At 61.7% G+C, this 17,209-nt stretch overlaps 1 protein-coding gene across 2 annotated transcripts; it reads left to right on the top strand.

The window, feature by feature from the left end:
• Positions 1-312: 312 nt before the first annotated feature.
• On the top strand, positions 313-16,816 carry PDGFB (platelet derived growth factor subunit B). Of its 2 annotated transcripts, none has more exons than XM_008144609.3 (6): positions 313-375; positions 7,885-7,981; positions 10,124-10,213; positions 11,402-11,607; positions 12,985-13,129; positions 16,692-16,816. In XM_008144609.3, exons 1-6 carry the CDS (start codon positions 313-315, stop codon positions 16,814-16,816), a joined length of 726 nt encoding a protein of 241 aa, XP_008142831.1. The 2 variants fall into 2 exon arrangements, with proteins under 2 accessions (XP_008142831.1, XP_028005779.1); XM_028149978.2 differs by having other exon boundaries at positions 16,689-16,816.
• The last annotated feature ends 393 nt before the right edge of the window (positions 16,817-17,209 follow it).

The raw sequence follows: 17,209 nt of genomic DNA, 5'->3' as shown, positions 1-17,209 counted from the left end.
GGTTCGCGACGCAGCCCCCCGGCTGTGGATGCTCGCTCGGGCTCGGGATCCGCCCAGGTAGTGGCCTCGGACCCTGGTCTCGCGCCCAGGCCCTCCTCAGCCCCCCAACAACGGAGCCGGGGCCGGGGGCGGGGGCACCCGGGGGCCATGCGGGTGAGCCGCGACAGCGGCTGCAGCGGCCTGAGCGCCTGATCGCCGCGGACTCCAGCCGAGCCCACCTCCCTCCCCAGCCCCCGCCCTGCACCCTGGCCGTGGGGGCCGCGCGCTCGGTCCACGCGTCCGGGGCCCCGCGGGGCCGGGCCCGGCGTCGGCATGAATCGCTGCTGGGCGCTCTTCCTGTCTCTCTGCTGCTACCTGCGTCTGGTCAGCGCCGAGGTGAGTTGCGGTGGGGCTGGTTCGCTTCATTCACGACCCCCACCCCCGCCCCCGCCCCGGGGCCGCCCTCTCCCCTCCCTGCAGTGAACTTTGGACCCTTGCAGCCCAAGTGCCTGGCACTGGGCGCTAGGTGACCTCCGAGGGCTGAAGCCCGAGGTCCGGGAGGTGCCAGGCTCTCAGAGGAGGGGGCCGAGGTGGCTTTCTTTCTCGGGGAGGATCCCCGGTCTCCCCGCCTTGAAGTGTGGGGAAAGGTGTGTGTGGTCCCGTCCCCCAGCTCTCAGGGACTGAATGAGCCCCTTCCCTGCCGGAGGGAGAGGGTGGGGTGGTGCCGAGGGGCAGAAGGCACCTCCCGAGCCCGCTCCGCTTCCAGCGGAGGTTCCGGCCGCGACCCGGCGGGCAGGGAGGTGCGGGCTGCCGCACCGGTGGCGGCCACGCCAACCTTCGAAAGCGTTTTGCGTCCCACCCTGGCTCCCACTCCCGGCCCCGGAGCGCGGTCCGGGAGCAGCTGGTGTCTTGGGCACGGAGGAAGGAAGGGTGGGGGCGAAAGGCAGGTTTCGGGCAGTCGGATGAGGGAGGAGTGGGGGCTCCTAAGGAATCCAGCCCCAGAGCGGTGTGTACCTGCGCCCTCTCCCCCGCTCGCAGGGTGCGCCGCGCGCCGCCCGGGAAAGCCTGGCCGCAGGGGACGTGGGGTGCAAACCCTCCCGCCAGAGCTGTCGGGTCGGATCCGTCCCCCACCCCTCCGGGCCTCACGTAGCCGTGAGTTGGCAAATGTACCCGGAATCCAGGTGGGAAAGGGGGCGGGGCGGGGCGGGGAGGAGGCGCGAGATGAGGGGGGTAGAGGGCTGCGGGGAGCGCGGGTGCCTAGGTCCGGTCCCGCTTCTGCCCCGCGGTGGCCGGGAGCCCGCACTTGGCCTGCTCCCGGGAGGGCGGGCCCCTCTCGGCCTCCCACGGGGCTGGAAGGCGGCGGCGGCGGCGGCGGCGGCGGCGAAGGGGTTAAGGCGCAGGGCTCGAGGCCGCGGCCGGGCCTTGGGCCGCCGCCAGCGCAGGTTGTTTTGACCGCGGAGGAGCAGTCGCCGTCTCCTTTTGTTCTCGGGGCTCCTTAAGGGCCGCCGGCCGCCCGCCCTGGGGCCCCGCCCTTCCGCGGCCGCCCCCCGCGGCCCGCACCCGGGAGAGAGGATGCGGGCCTCGGCCCGGCTGCCCGCAGGCCCCTCCCGACGCCCCCTCCTCTCCTCCGGAGCCCCCAGCCTGTGGCCAGCTGTTGGGGAGGGGGCGCCGGCCGGCCCCAGCTGCCGCCTCGCCTCGCCTCGCCTCGGGGCCGGGGCTGGGCCGGTGCCAGGGCGTCCTGGGAACGGCGTCCCCGGCGCGGCGCTCCGCAGCCCACCCCGCTCGGCCGCCGCGCTCACTCACCCCACGCATGCACACTCCTGGCCGGAGGCGATGCTGCGCTCCGGCGGCGGCGGGCGCGCAGGGACGGGCACGCACTTCTGCGGCCAGGTCGCGCGCCCGCCGCCACGCCCGTGCACACGCGGGGCACACGCGCGCGCACCGCACGCAAGCCCCCACCCCCCCCGCACACGCGGCCTGAGCACACGTACGCACACACCCAGCGCGCACAGCCCAGCGCCAGGTGCCAACCCCCGCGCCACAGGTGGGCCCCTCACCTCCCTACCTCTGTAGTCACTCCAATTTCTCACCGGGTGCTGTGAGGGAGGGACACGGGGACCCTCCCATCAGCCCGGGCTCCGCAGCACCCATGTTTTTTGCCGGGTAAGGTCGGCTGCACGCCCTTCAAGCATTATTCTTCCGCGATTGCTCTTTCTCAACCACTCCCGTGTGGCTGAAAGTGGTGATGTGCTGGGGGACCGCCGTGATGTCCAGGGCATTTCTCCCTTCAAGTAAGCTCTTCTTTGAGCCTTCAAGACTGGAGGACCCTGAGCCGCTGAGCCCCCCTCCCCTCTCCTGTCCTCTTTGCTGATCCCAGCATGCTCAGCAGAGGCTGGGTAGCAGCTGAGTAGGGCTTTCCCAGGCCTGCCCTTACCATTCCCAGCTTCATCCAGCACCTCCTCCTCCTTTCCCACAACTCCATGGTCTGTGTGTTTGGCAGGGAGGCTGTGGCGCAGAAGCTGGTGTCTCTCTCCCTCTTTAATCACTGCATCCTGGAACACCGCGGTGTGGTGCTTTGCAGTGTACCAAGCACTTTCCTGCTAAGCCTGAGCAAGCCTCAAGGCGGCTCTGGGAGAAGAGACTTAAAGGGAAAACCTATGGACACGGGGGCCAGGTTCAGCAAGGAAACTCCGGGAGGACTTGCTGATGGAGGTGGCCTTGGGGTTGGCTGTGTCTCAAACATGCATGGACTGAGCCTCAGGTGGAGGCCTCAGCCGCTGGGCAGGAGGGTGGGGGAGTCTGAGGCAGGGTCTGGCAGGGGGTGGGCTGAGGCCTGTGAGGTCCCATCGCCATCAGCTGAGCTGGCTTCTGGGGCGGGTGACTCCCACTGTCATGTGATGCCTCCGGCCTCAGCACCCTTCTGCCCTCCACTACCCAGCTTCCATGTGGTTTGCTAATGCCTTAGGTGGTGGGGGATCAACCTGCTAGAATCTCCCAGCCCTGGCAGTGTCTGCAAGGTTAGGATCAAACAGAATTTGGAGGCTCTGGTGCAAGACCTAGGGGTGTGTGTGTGTGTGTGTGTGTGTATGTGTGTGTGTGAGAAAGAGAGAGAGAGAGAGAGAGAGAGAGAGACTGAGCCATTCAGCAGGAGTGGTAAAGAAGTGTTTGCCTTGGCCTTCATCCCCCATTGAAACGGACAGCTTTTTTCATTTTCTGGTTTATTTAGTTGTTTATCACCTGCTTTTCCTCACTGGAGTATAAGCCCCACTAGAGAGCTTTTGTCTTAGTAACCACCGTCTCCCATGCTTACCGGCCTGTGACTGGTTTATGACGGATAATCTGTAAATATGTGTGGAAAAGACAGTGAATCCGGGAGCGGGGGAGGGACCAGGTGCGAGCTTGCTAAGTGCTTTATAAGCACGGCCTCACTTAGGCCTTACCCCAGGGCAGCCCAGCACGGCCACTGCCCTCCACCAGCTTCCTCATTCGAGTCGCTCCCCCCCCCACCCCCCATCTTGAGAGACAAGCGCGCCTTTCTTTTCCGTGTCTTGGGACTTGGGCTGCCAAGATGGGGCAGGACAGAGGGGAAGAAGCAGCAGGAACATCAGATTGCAAAGGTTCTGTGTATCCTGAGCTGGGCCTCAGTCCCCGCCACCTAAAAACGCGAGAAGATTGGAGTCGCTCAGAGTTCCTCAAGAGCTGAGTTCCCAGACCTCCTGCAAATGCAGAGCCCTGGGCCCCGCCCTGTGCTGGAAGTTGGGACCGAGGTGGGGTGGTGGGCGGTGAATGCTGCGGGGGGCGGGGGGCGGCAGGGCTGCCAGGATTAGATTGCTGCCCCGACCCCTCTCTTTCTGCGCTAACAGTTCTGCTGCTGCAGGGAGAGGTGGGGAGCCCAGTGGGAGCTGCACTCACATTAAGGAGGGGTGGGGTCGGGGGAGGGTCCCGGGAGCGATAGGGAAGGGAAGTGGTAGGTGGGAAGGCTGGTTCTAAATGGCTTCTGTGGTCTGCCCAGAGGAGGCTTCTTCAAAGGGCTTGGCTTTGGCATTGAATCTAAATTAGGCCTGAGACTCTCGGCAGGCAGGCAGGCAGGCGCTCGGAGGCCTGCTCGGCTCTCCCTCTGCCAGCCACAGACAACGCCCCTGGATGCGTGGGCCCCGCCTGTGCCGTCTCCCTCAGCTGAAGGGCAGGAGGGCTGGGGAGAGGGTATCCGTGTGTGTGTGCTGGGGCCCAGGTGGAGGGTGGGGTCCAGGCCCCTTTGATCTGCCAGCCTGGCTGGGAGCAGGTAATTCATCTAGCCTCACGCTGGCTGGTGCCCTTCCTACCTTCTGCAGCTGGCGTTGGGGGTGGGGTGGGGAGCAGGCTGTTTGCCTTGGCTCCGTGGCTGGCGGTGCCCCAGCTGCCTTCTTGCCACGCCCTCACCCTGCCAGGAACCCCCGGCCTGAGATCTGGGGCAGCTTCCTCAGGGTGCCTGGCCTCCTTTCCCAGCTCCGAGGGGAGCTGCCCACCTAAGGAGGCTTCTAGAACCAGTCCCTACCCTGTGCTCACCCTCCCACATCCAGAGGAACCTCTGGCCTCAGCAGGTGCCCAGAGCGCTGCATCCCGGAGCTGACCACAGGCTGAATGCTGTCACCCTTCACCTACCTCCCGCCCTGGAAGGAACCCACCAGCCCACACTGCCATTGTGGGGCCAGGGTGTCATTTCCTGTGGCCCAGCACAGGGGATAGTGCAAAGCCACACGCTCTCCACCGACCCATTGTCGTCCTCAAACATGCCCTGTACTGCCGGCCCCGGGCGGGCGCGCTGCTCGCTGCTGCCCTCAGAGCAGACCACCCCCACTGTTTGCTGGCTGCTCTGCTGGGTGCAACTAGGCCGCCCGGTAACCCTAGTGAAGTATTATTAGCCCCATTTAAAAGATTAAAAAGCTGAGGGGTTAGGCTGTTAAAAGACTTATTCCAAGAATCCAGGTCCCCTTTGCTCTTGCGTCTGCTCCCGTTTCTCCGCCTCTGCGCTGTTGGCACTCCGGGCCAGACAGCTCTTCCCTGCGGGAGGCTGTCCTGTGCATAGTAGGATGTTTAGCAGCATCACTGGCCTCCACCTCCGAGATGCCAGTAGCTGTGACAACTACAAATGCCTGCGGACACGCCAGTGTCCCTGGGGGCCCCTTGCCCTGAGGCGACACGCTCTGCCCCGTGACCTCCGCAGGGGACGAGGGGCATGAACTGAAAGCAGTGCTGAGGAGCGCCCTGCGCCCGGAAGAGGGAGGGCCCCGCTCTGCTGCTTACAGGTCTTGTTGACCTGTAGCCGTGGACTTACTTTTTCTAACCCTCAGCTTCCTCATCTGGAAGACGGGGATAAAAATAGCACCCGCCTCTTGGGATTGGCCGTGCACCAGGTCGCCCGGTGCCTGGCTCACCGTCAGCACTTAGGGAAAGCGAGCTGTGACCGGCTGGTCACATCCAGGGGCTTGTACTGAGTTCTGGGCACCCAGTGGCCGAATCGGTAGAAGCAGGAGCAGAATGACCTCTGCTTAGAATGAAGTGGACTCTACCGGAGGCAGTTTGCATCGGGTGGCGGGGGGGAGGGGGACTATCCCCGGTGGGCCTCCTGGTGGAGGAGGTGGGCGAATCAGACAGGAGAGAGTCCCAGGGAGAAGGGGAGAGTCCTTCATGCAGTTTACCTGCATTTTTTGAGCACCTACTGTGTGCTTCTCCTCATTCTCTATCCTGGGCTCTTCCCCATGCAGCCTGGGAGGGGTTCTGGGTTTGTTTTCATAAGAGGTTGTCTCCTGTGCATCGTAGGGCGGGTCCAGGGCTCCTGCTGGGCCTGATGGGGAGTCTGCCTCCTCTGCCACGCTGGCAGCTGCAGCCAGCTCCCCAGTGGGCCAGGAGGTCTTGGCATGAGTGTTACGTGCCATTTGGTACTGGGCCTTCAGGCCCCTCTTCTGGGGGCTAATGGTCATCATTGCTCCACAAACAGCCTTGGCTTTGCTCTGCTGTCTCTGCTGCTACCCCCTGGGCACAATGAGAATCAAATTCAATGTCTTCAACCCCCTGGATTCACGGGGGAGATCTGGGGACTGAGAGGGGCAGTGACCAGCCTGAGGTCCCTGGTGCCTGGTAGCAGTAGAGGGTGGACTCCAGCTCCCGGACCACCAGTTCTGGGGGGTGACAGAACCCTCCGGAAGGTGGTCTGCCTTGTCTTAACTGGAGACCCGCCGCCCGCCGCCTCCTCTCGGGTTGGGTCCTGTGCCCACATTTGGAGACCGCCAAAGGCGTGCCCTCTGCCCCGGGTTGGAGGAGGCAGCGCCTGGGGGACGAGGGGGAGGAACCGAGGGGCCGCTGAGCCACGCTTCTCCGCGTCTCACACACGCAGCCCTGGCTCCCTGGCCGCACAGTCAAGCACCCTGAAGGAAAGACCCCAATTTCCAGCCAGGCTTACAGGTCGCCCCGACCCTTCCCTCCCGGGAACCTCCTGACAGCCCTAGCCTCCAGCCGGATGGAAAGCTCCCGTTCAAATGAAGAAACTGGGCTCAGGGGTTTCAAGGAAGTCGACTTGGGTGTCCGCAGCTGGACATGGAGGAAACCCCTGGAGGACGGAGCCCAGGAGGAGGGTCTAGAGAGGAGCTGTGGTCAGGGGCTAGAAACGATCCATCGCCAGGCTCCTCCCAGAGCTTTTGGGGAGAACCTCCTGGGCCGGCCTGGAGGCGAGATGATCCCCCCCCCCCCATCTCCGCTGGGCAGTGAGGGGAGGTGCCTGCCTAAGCCTCCCGGGCTCGAGGCCGTGGAGTGTTCAGGGACTAGAACAGGAGCTCCTCCCTTCTTAATCCTGGGAAACCGAGGCACAGAGCAGGGCGAGTCAGCTGACACCCTCCCCGGCTCCCTCCACGAGGCCGTGCCGCCCTGTGTCTGTGTGCACACACCGGCCTGTGTGCACACGGGTGTGAGTGCGGATGTGCAGCAGCATCGCGAGCATTTTCTGTGCCCGGCGGCGGCGGGCGTCAGGATTGTGCTTCTGCGCCTCTCAGCTGCCCTCACCTCTTCCTCAAGACCTCGGCATCAGCCCCTTGGGGCGCCCTGGACTGAGGGCCGTGGGCTCCCCTCATGTCATTGTGGGACCTGCGGTTTCCCTGAGGAAGCCCGGCTCCGAGTGGGGCCTGTTAAAGTGCTTATTAAGTTTCAAGTGTTTTTGGGAAGAGGCCAGAGGGGCGCTAAAAATAGGGTTTGGTTGGGCACGGGGCACGGGTAAGCTTTCAGGTTTCCTGGCCGCATCGGAGGATTCCCTGCTCTCCTCTTTGAGTGAGAGACTAAATAAATACCGTTAGTACTTGTGGCCTCCTGAGACCATCCGACTCTTCGAGCATTTATTAAACACCTTGTGTTCCCCGGAGGCTGGGATACAGGCTCTGCCGTCGGAAAGACTGGGGTTTGAATGCAGGTTCTGCTGATAACTGGCTTAGGACTCAGACAAAGGGTGCTGCGTCTTTGAGCCTCAGTTTTCTCATCTGTAAAATGGGGATAATGAGATCTTCCAAGACAAATGCTGGCTGGCGTTAACTGTCAGGTGTGGAGGAGAAGCAAAAAGATTGGGGAGCCTTCCAGGACCTATAGCGTGATGGAGGAGAAGGATGGACCCAATCAAATTGAACTCAGAGCAAGCCGGGGTTCCTATTTGGGGGGGGGGGGGAAGATGAGGCATCTGAGCTGGGTCTTTACAGGCTTTGGCAGGTTCTGCTCCTGGTTGTCGGGCCTGGAATCCGCCTCCTGCCCACCCCAGCCTGGCTGTCCATCTGTCCGTGGCCCTGTGGGAACTTTTCATGGGGGGTTGTGTCTGTGTTGGGGGCCAGAGGGCCGTGGCTGGAAAGCCCTAACTCCCAGCTCACTTGATCCCATGTGTCTGCCCGGCAGGGGGACCCCATTCCTGAGGAGCTCTACGAGATGCTGAGTGACCACTCGATCCGCTCCTTCGATGACCTCCAGCGGCTGCTGCACGGAGACTCCGTAGGTAAATGGAACCCTCCTCCACCGCGCTGGGCCTCCCCTGCGCCCCTGGGAGTGGGAGGGGCAGGGCCAGGGCCGTCCCTTCCTTGACATCTGGAGAACAGAGGCCTGTGGCGGCCGGGGAGGGTGGGCCACACCTGTCTGGGGCAGGGCTGAGGAGGTAGACGGGTTGGTACCTGGGACGTGGGGCGTGGCGTGGCAGGAGAAGCACCCACATGTGCCTCTGGCTTGGTGCAGAGGGTGGGGCGCCCGGAGGGGGCGGGCAGGGAGGAGGTGCCTAGGGCACCTGCCCAATGAGTATCCAGGTGTGAACTCAGCCAGGGAGGGCGGTGTTGGAAGAGCCGGCTGCCTGTCCCTCTGGCCTGGGGCCAGCTCTGCAAGGTCTCCCGGGGACACCTGGCCCAGACCAGCGGGCAGCCCTGCCCGTGCCCGAGAGCACACTCATCGAATGGGCACGTGCTCGGTGGCACACACGTGGCGGGGCTGACGGCCTGGGCGGGGAATGTATTTATAAACGCTGTCTTCAGAGCGAATTCCATTCTATTCTAACCTCTGGCCTGTTCCCTGGAGCCCTGGTCATCACCCCCCCCCCCTGCACCCCCAGCTCCCCTTCCCTCTGGGGTTTTGTCTCTTTGTCACTTTGTAATCCTTGCCCAGACTGCTATCTACGGGGGACAGCACTTCCTGCCTTTGTTTCCTCTCCCGTTGGGCCCCTGGCTCCCTCTCAAAGCATTCCCGGGCCCTTTCAAACCCTCCTGCGCTGGGGGCTGGTGAGGCCGCGGGAGGGGGCCCCAGCTGGGCCCACCTATTGTTCGCCAGGCCCCCCCACCCCGCGTCTCCCACACCCCCACCCCGTGCCCGGCTGGCCAGCCCTGGCCAACACAATGGGGCAACTTCCAAATTTAGCCTTTCTGCTATTTCTTTCCAAGGGCCTTCGCCCCCACCCTCGGGCAGCCCCTCCACACCCCGGTGGGGGTCGGGTCGGGGAGCCGAGGTTTTCAATAGCAGGCCTGTTTTGAGGCAACCATGTGGCTATTTTTTCCTAATCAACGTAACCTTTCCACAAAGCACATCTTTTCCCCTTCTCCTCCCCACCAGGGACATTCCCGAGACGCAGAGAGGGAGGGAGGGAGCGGGAGGCACAGACAAGCTGACGTGGGACAGGAGCTGGGGGAGGCGCACCCGTCCTAGGGCTGCCTCCTCCACCCGGGACCCCTTGGGAGCCCGCAGGGAGGAGCAGGGCCAGTGGGACGGGGCGCTGTGGGGAGGGGCAGGCGCTGGCCCCCGACACCTCAGTTTATCTGCCGGCTTTCAGCCACGAGAGAGCTAGAGGAGTTTGCCCACCGTCCGCACCAAGTCACCGTCCCCCTGCCCAGCCCTCGCCTCCAGCAGCGGAGAGAGGGATGTCTCCTTGGAGTGGGGGTGGTGCTGAGCTGAGGGCTTCCCAGGCCAGAGAAGGGGGCTGCCGTGTGGCTGTGACCTTAGGAATGAATGGGCAGCATAGGGCAGACACGGGGCAGAAGGTCAGAGGGGGGATGACAGAATCACAATGAGAGACCGGGAGGTGGAGAGAGAGCAAGATCTAGAAGGGGCTGGGTGAGGCTCCCTGATCCCAGCAGCCCCGGCACCCCACCCCTCTGCCTTCAGCCCCCACCCCCATCCCTCTCCCTCCCTCCTTCTCTCCCGCCCAACTGGGCCATTGTCAGGGGCTCCAGAGGGGCTGTGTCCCGGGCATGCGGTTCCCCCTGGGGATTCTGGGAATTTCTCCATTCAGCACTTCCTATGGGAACGCTGGGCGGAGGGCACTGGAAAGTGGCCTTCGGAGCTCTGGGTCCCTGCCCTGCCCGGGAGGCCGCGGAGGCTTCGCTTACAGTAGCAGAAGGGAAGGGTTATTTTTAACTCCATTCACATGAGTTCTGTCCAGAAAAGTGACTGAGGAGCCCAGAGCGGGGCCGAGGCCCCCCAAAGGATACAGTCAGGGCCCCACCCCCTCCTGAGCCCCTCGTCGCCTGGGGTTTGATCCTCAGAGCTAGGACTCAGGTGTACCGGGGCCAGAAGGGGAGTCCTTTCCCCGGAGCCCCACGCTGTGGGCGGGCCAGCCAGCAGTGATCAGAGTGCGTCTGACGGTCCTGTCCTGCTCTTGCAGATGAAGACGGAGCCGAGTTGGACCTGAATTTGACCCGGTCCCATTCTGGAGGCGAGCCCGAGAGCTTGTCCCGAGGGAGAAGGAGCCTTGGTAAGACCCAGGGTGAAAGTGGGGTCCCCGCAAAGGTGGGAGCCAGGGAAGCAGGACCCTATTCAAGGCTTTGAGGGTCTGCCCCGTTCATCCCACACTTAGGACTGAATTGAGCTCAGGGACAATAACATCCTTAAATAGCTTACGTTGAGCTGGGTCATCCTGTGCTCCCCCAGCACACACTGCTTCCTAAAGATAATGCTTTTAAACTTATTTTTCATTACTTCAGCCCTAGAATTAGATATTATTAACCCCGTTTTATGGAGTTGGAAACTGGAGCCCAGAAAGGGAAAGACGGAGGTGTGGCCACGCAGCTGACGTGCTCTCGGCTGAACCCCTGCCCTCCTGGCTGCGTGTCGGCTGTGACTAAGGCTGTGGCCTGGGACAGCTTCCCGCTCGATTGCAGAGCCCGAAGGGCCATGTAGATCCCCAGGTCCCATGGGAGCCTTCCCCATGAAGCAAGTGCCCATCCCAAGCCCCGCCTCCTCTCTTCCCACCGGCAGTCCCCCCAATGCTGTAGATGGTGCCGGGGGACCTCCATATAGGAGCTGGTGGCCGGGTCCCACTCCTCACTGCGGACGTGGGCAGCTCATTGGGCTCTCGGAGCCTCGGGGTCTCTGTATGTGCACAGGGACCAGCCCAGCACCGACTCCCCGCGTGCTGTCCGCCAGGTGTCACTCCTGTCGCTCCTAGGTCTGCAGGTGCAGGGTAGGTGCTGTCATTGTCCCATTTCATAGATGAGGAAACTGTGGCTTCGGAAGAAGCAATGCGGTCAGAAAAGGTTACAGTGTAAAACAGCCCAGTAAAGTGATCACAAGCTAATACACCAGTAAGGGGCACATTGGGCCAAACCCACAGGGTGTGAGACCGCAGAGGGCAATGAGTGAGGGCTGGCGGAAGGCGTCTGACCTTTACCACATGAATGATCGCACTGGACCCTAACAATGGTCCTTGAGGGTAGGTCACCCCATGGGCACGGGGTGGGGGGGGACTGAGCGAGAGCACATCAGCCACCTGCTCCAGTCCCACGGCGGATGGCGCCGGACTCAGCCTCCCCTGAGGCGGGAGGAGAGGGGCCTGGGCGGCCATTTAGCAAGAGAGCAGCCCCAGGGGTGCCCGCTGCGCTCTCGTGCCCGGTGGGGGCTCTGGGCCGGTCCCCCTCCTGACAGAGGGCCCCGCTCCCTTCAGATTCCTCCACGGTCGCCGAGCCAGCCATGATTGCCGAGTGCAAGATCCGCACGGAGGTGTTCAAGATCTCCCGGAGCCTCATCGACCGCAGCAACGCCAACTACCTGGTGTGGCCGCCCTGCGTGGAGGTGCAGCGCTGCTCCGGCTGCTGCAACAACCACAGGGTGCAGTGCCGCCCCACCCAGGTGCAGCTGCGGCACGTCCAGGTGAGCCCTCCCCCCACCGCACCCCCACACCCCACCCGGGTGCAGCTGCGCCACGTCCAGGTGAGCGCCCCCCCCCCCCCACCGCACTGGCCCCACCCCCCACTCAGGTGCATCTGTGCCACGTCCAGGTGAGCGCCTGCCCTGCACTGGCCCAGCCGCTGGCCCGCTGCCTGCTGGGGCTTGTGCCTCGCTGACCAGGCTCACATGGGTCGGCCCTGTCCAGAGCGGGCGCTCTCAGGAAGCTCTCTGGACACTTGTGCTGAGGCCGCCCAGCTGCTGTGACCCAAAGCCACAGGCAGACCCCAAGGCGGGCTGGCGTGGGGCGTCACGTCGCGGTGCTGCCTCGTCCTTTACAGGGACACAGCGCCAAGGCCTCTGGAAGAGACACTCTACAAGCATGTTGAACACTCAGAACGTTCCGGGCAGCTGCTCAGTTTCCCCCAAAGCTCTCCCCTGCCCTGGCCCCGCAGGTTCCTTTACTTCACAGAGAGGAAGGCTCCCCGTGTCCATCAGGCCCACTCGCCTCCCCGGGACAAGCTGTGTCTTTAATAAGGAGGGCGCTGCACGAGGCGGGCAGCCCTTAGCAGGAGTCTGAACGCCGACTCCTGCCTCTTTTCTGGAAATACTGGGTACACCCTGACTCAAGGGGGTTAGGGTGGAGGCCGTCCTGGGGAGCTCCTGGTCGCAGCCAGGCAGAGCAGTGTCAGGGGGGCCTCGGCCAGCTCTGATTCGGGCCACACACCAGCTCGGGCTGGACCGGGCCGCTGAGGGCTCAGGGCTGCTGAGCCTCTTGCCGAACACTCTGCTGGCCCCACCACGCCCCCTCCCCTTCCTCGTGCCCACCTCCCACCACAGGCCGGGGCCCCGCGCCGGAGATTACGTGTCACTCTCCACCACGCCGCCCACTGTCACGGTATCTCCTGTCCCCAACGCTTTCAGCCCTAAAGATGGACACCTGACAGCTGCCCTCCCCCTTCCCGCCTCCCTCCTGGATAAAGCCTCCCCCCACTTCCTTCCAGACAACCATCTCCCCGCCTCTGCCACAGCCCCTGACCTTGGCTGGCGCTCCAGGAATGAGGACACCACAGGCCCACACTCCACCCGGAAATGCCTTTCCCCCTCTGGAGTGCCGAGGGGGCTCTGGCCAAGCCGAAGGCCGGGGTGGGAGGGCTTGTTTTGATGGAAAAGCTACGAGAAGGGCAGAGGCCAAGGTCCTGCTATTGTTCGGGCCACCGTGTCTGCCCTGCTGCTCGCAGCGCTCCAGGCTTTCGAGGAAAGATCCCCGCGGGGGATGCTGGGCGGGAAGGGCAGGCAGGTGGCTCCCTCAGCCCCTTCCCGCTGGTCTCACAGGGGCGCTTGGGTGATTCTGTGCTCCAGGTGAGGAAGATTGAGATGGTGCAGAAGAGGCTGATCTTTAAGAAGGCCACAGTGACCCTGGAGGACCACCTGGCCTGCAGGTGTGAGACAGTGGTTCCTGCACGACCCGTGGCCCGCACCACAGGGAGCTCCCAGGAGCAGCGAGGTAACTGTCGGTCCAGGGTCTGCCTCTGGTTGCTCAGCCAGGCAGCGCCCCCCTCTCCCGTGGCAGCTGCCGGTGGGGGGATTGGATCAGGCATGCCTGCTCTGGTTAAACTCACCTAAAGCTTCCCGTCTCACGGAGAACAATCCAGATTCCTCCCCTGCCCATGAGGCCCTACGTGAGGACGTAGCCCCTGGTTGGCCCTCTGGCCTTGCTTCTAACCAATCCCCCTCACCTTTGCCTCCCCAGCCAGCCTAGCCTTTTTGTGGCCAAATACATGTCTGCCTCAGGGCCTTTGCACATGCCAATCTGCCTGAAACTCACTTCTCTCAGCTCTTCCCAAGCCTGCTTCTTTTCTGCATTCGGGTCTCAGCTCAGAAAGTCACCTTCCGCTGGAGGTCTGCCCTGACCACCCTGTGCAAAGGAGCCCAGCCCAGATTTGATACCACAGCCCCCTACTTTGTTGAATGAGAGTGTGAAATGGGGAGGAACCCGGGCCGGGACAAGAAAAGACTCCATGCATACATATCGTCTTCAGATATTTGACACCTTATCCTGGGGATGAAAAAACAAATTAATTCCTGTGGCCTTGAGGGGGAAATTAGGACCCAGGGGCAAGGCCAGCAGACAGATTTTAACTCATATGCTAGTCAGGCGTCTGGGATGGAATTGCTTTCCTCGTGAGGGAGTGAGTTTCCCGTCACTGGAGGGGTGTGAATAAAGGCTGGGCAACCACGCAGCAGGGGTGTGAGAGACAGGGTTCAAGCATCAGATGGATACGTGAACCAAAGTTTCATTCCGTCTTTAGATTTCACAAATCAGGGGCATAGGTTTAAAGAGTTGAAAAGGACCAAAAAATGATCTGGTTCAGTGGCCGCCTCCACATTTTATAGCGGGGGTGCCAGAGGCCCAGGGGGCGGAGGTCTTGCTCAAGGTCACACAGCTAGTCCCAGGTCCTGTAACATCTAGCTCTGGGTTCTTTAGACTATATCCGGCCGCCTTTCCTCCCTCAAAAGTGTGCAGTAAGGTCCTGGTGGGTGTGGCTCAGTTGGTGGGGTGTCGTCCCCTACACTAAAGGGGTGCCGGTTCGATTTCCAGTCAGGGCACATGCCCCAGTTGCAGGCTCGATCCTAGATCCTTCCAGGGACACACAGGAGTCAGCGGATCAATGTTTTGCTTTTATATCCATGTTTCTCTCTCACTCTCCCTTCCTTTCTCTCTCTAAAAAAAAAAAATCAATAAAAATAATTTTTAAAAAGTTTGCAGAAAGGATCAAATGAGAATCATTAAGTTAATGCAATTAGAAGAACATAAAAAAAGTCACTCAAGTTACTGTTTTGGTTTTCAGTAACATTCTTTTTAAAATAATATATTTTTATATTGATTTGAGAGAGAGAGAAAGGGAGAGGGAGAGAGAGAGAAACATGGATGTGAGAGCAAGACATGGATCAGTTGCTTCCTGTATGCCCTGCCTCCTACTGGGAATCGAGCCTGCAACCTGGGCATGTGCCCTGACCGGGAATCGAACTGGGGACCTCTTGGCGCATGGGTTGATGCTCAACCACTGAGCCACACTGGCCAGGCGCTTTTCAGGAACTTTCTCTTGTTCGGGGACAGAAGGGTGCCACCGTTATTTCTTATTAACAAGCCTCTTGAAGGCAGGGCCGGCTCAGCCTTTTCATTCTGTTCTCCGAGCCACGCCGAGGCCCGGATGCCCTGGGAAGGCTGATAACTTGACAGCTTCAAACTGACGTATTGTCAATTATTTATAGAGTTAACGTGGAGAATGACTTTTCTACCCAGGAAAATGTCTATTCTTTATGTTTAGAATGGGTCTTTTTTTTTCCACATGCATTCGTGACACGTGGTTTTCCAAACCATTTCCTTGGGAGGCATGTCGAGCGGTTAGTATGTAGATAAGGTGTTGCCATTTCAGGGGTAGCATTTTGGCCCCGTGGGCCGGTGCTCCTGGCAGCTGTCCAGGGCTGGGCCCAGGCTTGGTGGTGTGGCCGTGGGACGTGGCGGTCCGTGTCAGACCTCTGGGCTCGAATCTCTGCTCTGTCCCTTCTGAGCTGCGTGACAACCTCTGCTGGTCCTGCTGGTGGCCTGGTCTCTGGGTGGGACCCTCCAGACCCTTCAGTGGCTCTCCTGGTGCAAAGGCCCCGAGTCCCTGCATCGCAGCGCTGGGGTAACGGCCTCGTGGGAGGTCAGGTGTTGGCCCCAAAGAGCCGGATGGGTCGGGGAGAACGCGGAAGTCTCCAGGAAGAGAGGGGCCTTGAGCTTGGCAGAGAGTGTTCCCTGCCCTGATTTACAGCAGAGGGCGTGACAGTATGGACTGTAGAGGCAGATCCCTGGTTGAAATCCCAGTCCCCCTGCCTCAGTTTCCTCATCGGTTAAATGTAGATACGTACGCCCTCTGTGAGGACAAACATTGCCAGGTGCGTGGTAAGTGCTAGCGAGGAGTTTCTGGCTCTTTCCGTGTATTATCTCCTCACCCCAGGAGGCCAGGGCTGCTGGCGGCTCAGTTGTAAAGACGTGGACATTGAGGCACAGAGAGTTTACACGGTTTCCCCCAAAGAACACAAAAGAGTGGAACCCAGGTGGTCTGGCCCCGCGCCAGCTCTGGCTGCCCGCTGTGCTGCTCCTCCAGGTGGCAGGCCCGGCAGATGACAGGTGCAGCCGTGGGAAAGGCCCGGCTCTGTGTGTGTGGTTCTGGCCCAAAGCCCAGGACTGCAGGGGGCTGCAGGCTTGGTGGGAGAACTCAGCAGGGGATCAAGCAGAGGAAATAAGAGAGCAGTGAATAAGAGCAGCTGCCGGCCGGTCGGTCGGTCGGTCGCAGATCACGCCTTACTCTGGACTTTGTGGCCGGGACCGTAGCCATTTCCTTCTGTCTGGTCTGTGGGCTGTCGGGGCTCAGCAGGGCGGTTCTGCTGGCATCTCTTGTAGTTGCAGTCGGTCACCTGGAGGCTGAACTGAGACAGCTGGGCCTCTGCCCCGCTCCCTGTCACCCAGGACCTCGCCCCCCCCCCCATGTGTCCTCCACAGCAGAGTAACCAGACTTCTTATGTGGTGGCACAGGGCTCCCCAAGGTGCAAAGGTGGGAGTTGCCAGGCCTTTTTAAGGCTCATGCCTGGAATTGGCACAGCGCCACTCTGCCTCCTTTTATTGGTTAAAGGATCCAAGTTCAGGCCAGGTTCAAGGGGCCTGGAAATCAAGGGCATGTCAGTGGGGTACTGACCTAGAACTTAAGCTATAATCTATTCCCCTCTGTGTTCGCCAGCATACTGTCATGTATTCCTTCCACCATTCCTATCTGGAGTTACCCCCATTTCACAGATGGGGAAACTGAGGCACAGAGCCGTTCAGTCATTGCTCCCAAGGCATGTACAGCTGGCGAGCAGTGGAGTTGGGATTTGAACCCAGGAGGTCTGGCCCCTTCCCTCAGCCCAGGGACTCTGGGGAGGTCTGTGGCGGGCCTTGGTGGAGAGGGGTAGGACCCCCCACCCCCACCCCCACCCCACAGGGGCTGTGAGCCTGCTGACAAGACCTTCTTTCTCTCAAGCAGCCAAGACGCCCCAAACTCGGGTGACGGTTCGAACGGTGCGAGTCCGCAGGCCCCCCAAGGGGAAGCACAGGAAGTTCAAGCACACGCATGACAAGAAGGCGCTGAAGGAGACCCTGGGAGCCTAGGGCATCTGCAGGAGAGCGCGGGCAGGTAAGGGCAGGCGGGGAGACGAGGCCCAGACCCCTGTGGCCTGGGCTTGGGCTGTGGAAGGGGTGAGGGAGAGGCATTCTCCCCTACAACATGTGGGCCCAAAGCTTTGATCCCCTCTGCCCCGTTATCAAGGGAGTTTTTCCATGGGGCAGGTGGGCAGGTGGTTTGGAGACCCCAGCTCTGTCACAGCGAGTTCTCAGAGGATGGGCCCCCTAAACCTCAGCTGTCCAGCCCCCAGCGCTGCTGGAGATCAGGGACGACCAGTGGACCCCAGCTCCCTGCCCCCAGCAAGGGGGCACGTGCACGTGGCATGTGCGCGTGGCGTGTCTCTGAGCCCCGTGTCCCTCTGCTTGGCTTACAGGGTTATT

Source organism: Eptesicus fuscus, chromosome 7, assembly GCF_027574615.1.
Source record: "Eptesicus fuscus isolate TK198812 chromosome 7, DD_ASM_mEF_20220401, whole genome shotgun sequence".
Lineage (NCBI taxonomy): Eukaryota > Metazoa > Chordata > Mammalia > Chiroptera > Vespertilionidae > Eptesicus > Eptesicus fuscus.
This window is presented reverse-complemented; position numbering and strand designations above follow the sequence as displayed.

What these genes read in the sequence shown, in the direction of transcription:
- PDGFB (XM_028149978.2), top strand. Translation starts at nt 313, where the DNA reads ATGAATCGCTGCTGGGCGCTCTTCCTGTCTCTCTGCTGCTACCTGCGT. An exon ending in TGCGTCTGGTCAGCGCCGAG is followed by an intron (nt 376 to 7,884) that starts GTGAGTTGCGGT and finishes TCTGCCCGGCAG; the next exon opens with GGGGACCCCATTCCTGAGGA. An exon ending in TGCAGCTGCGGCACGTCCAG is followed by an intron (nt 11,608 to 12,984) that starts GTGAGCCCTCCC and finishes TCTGTGCTCCAG; the next exon opens with GTGAGGAAGATTGAGATGGT.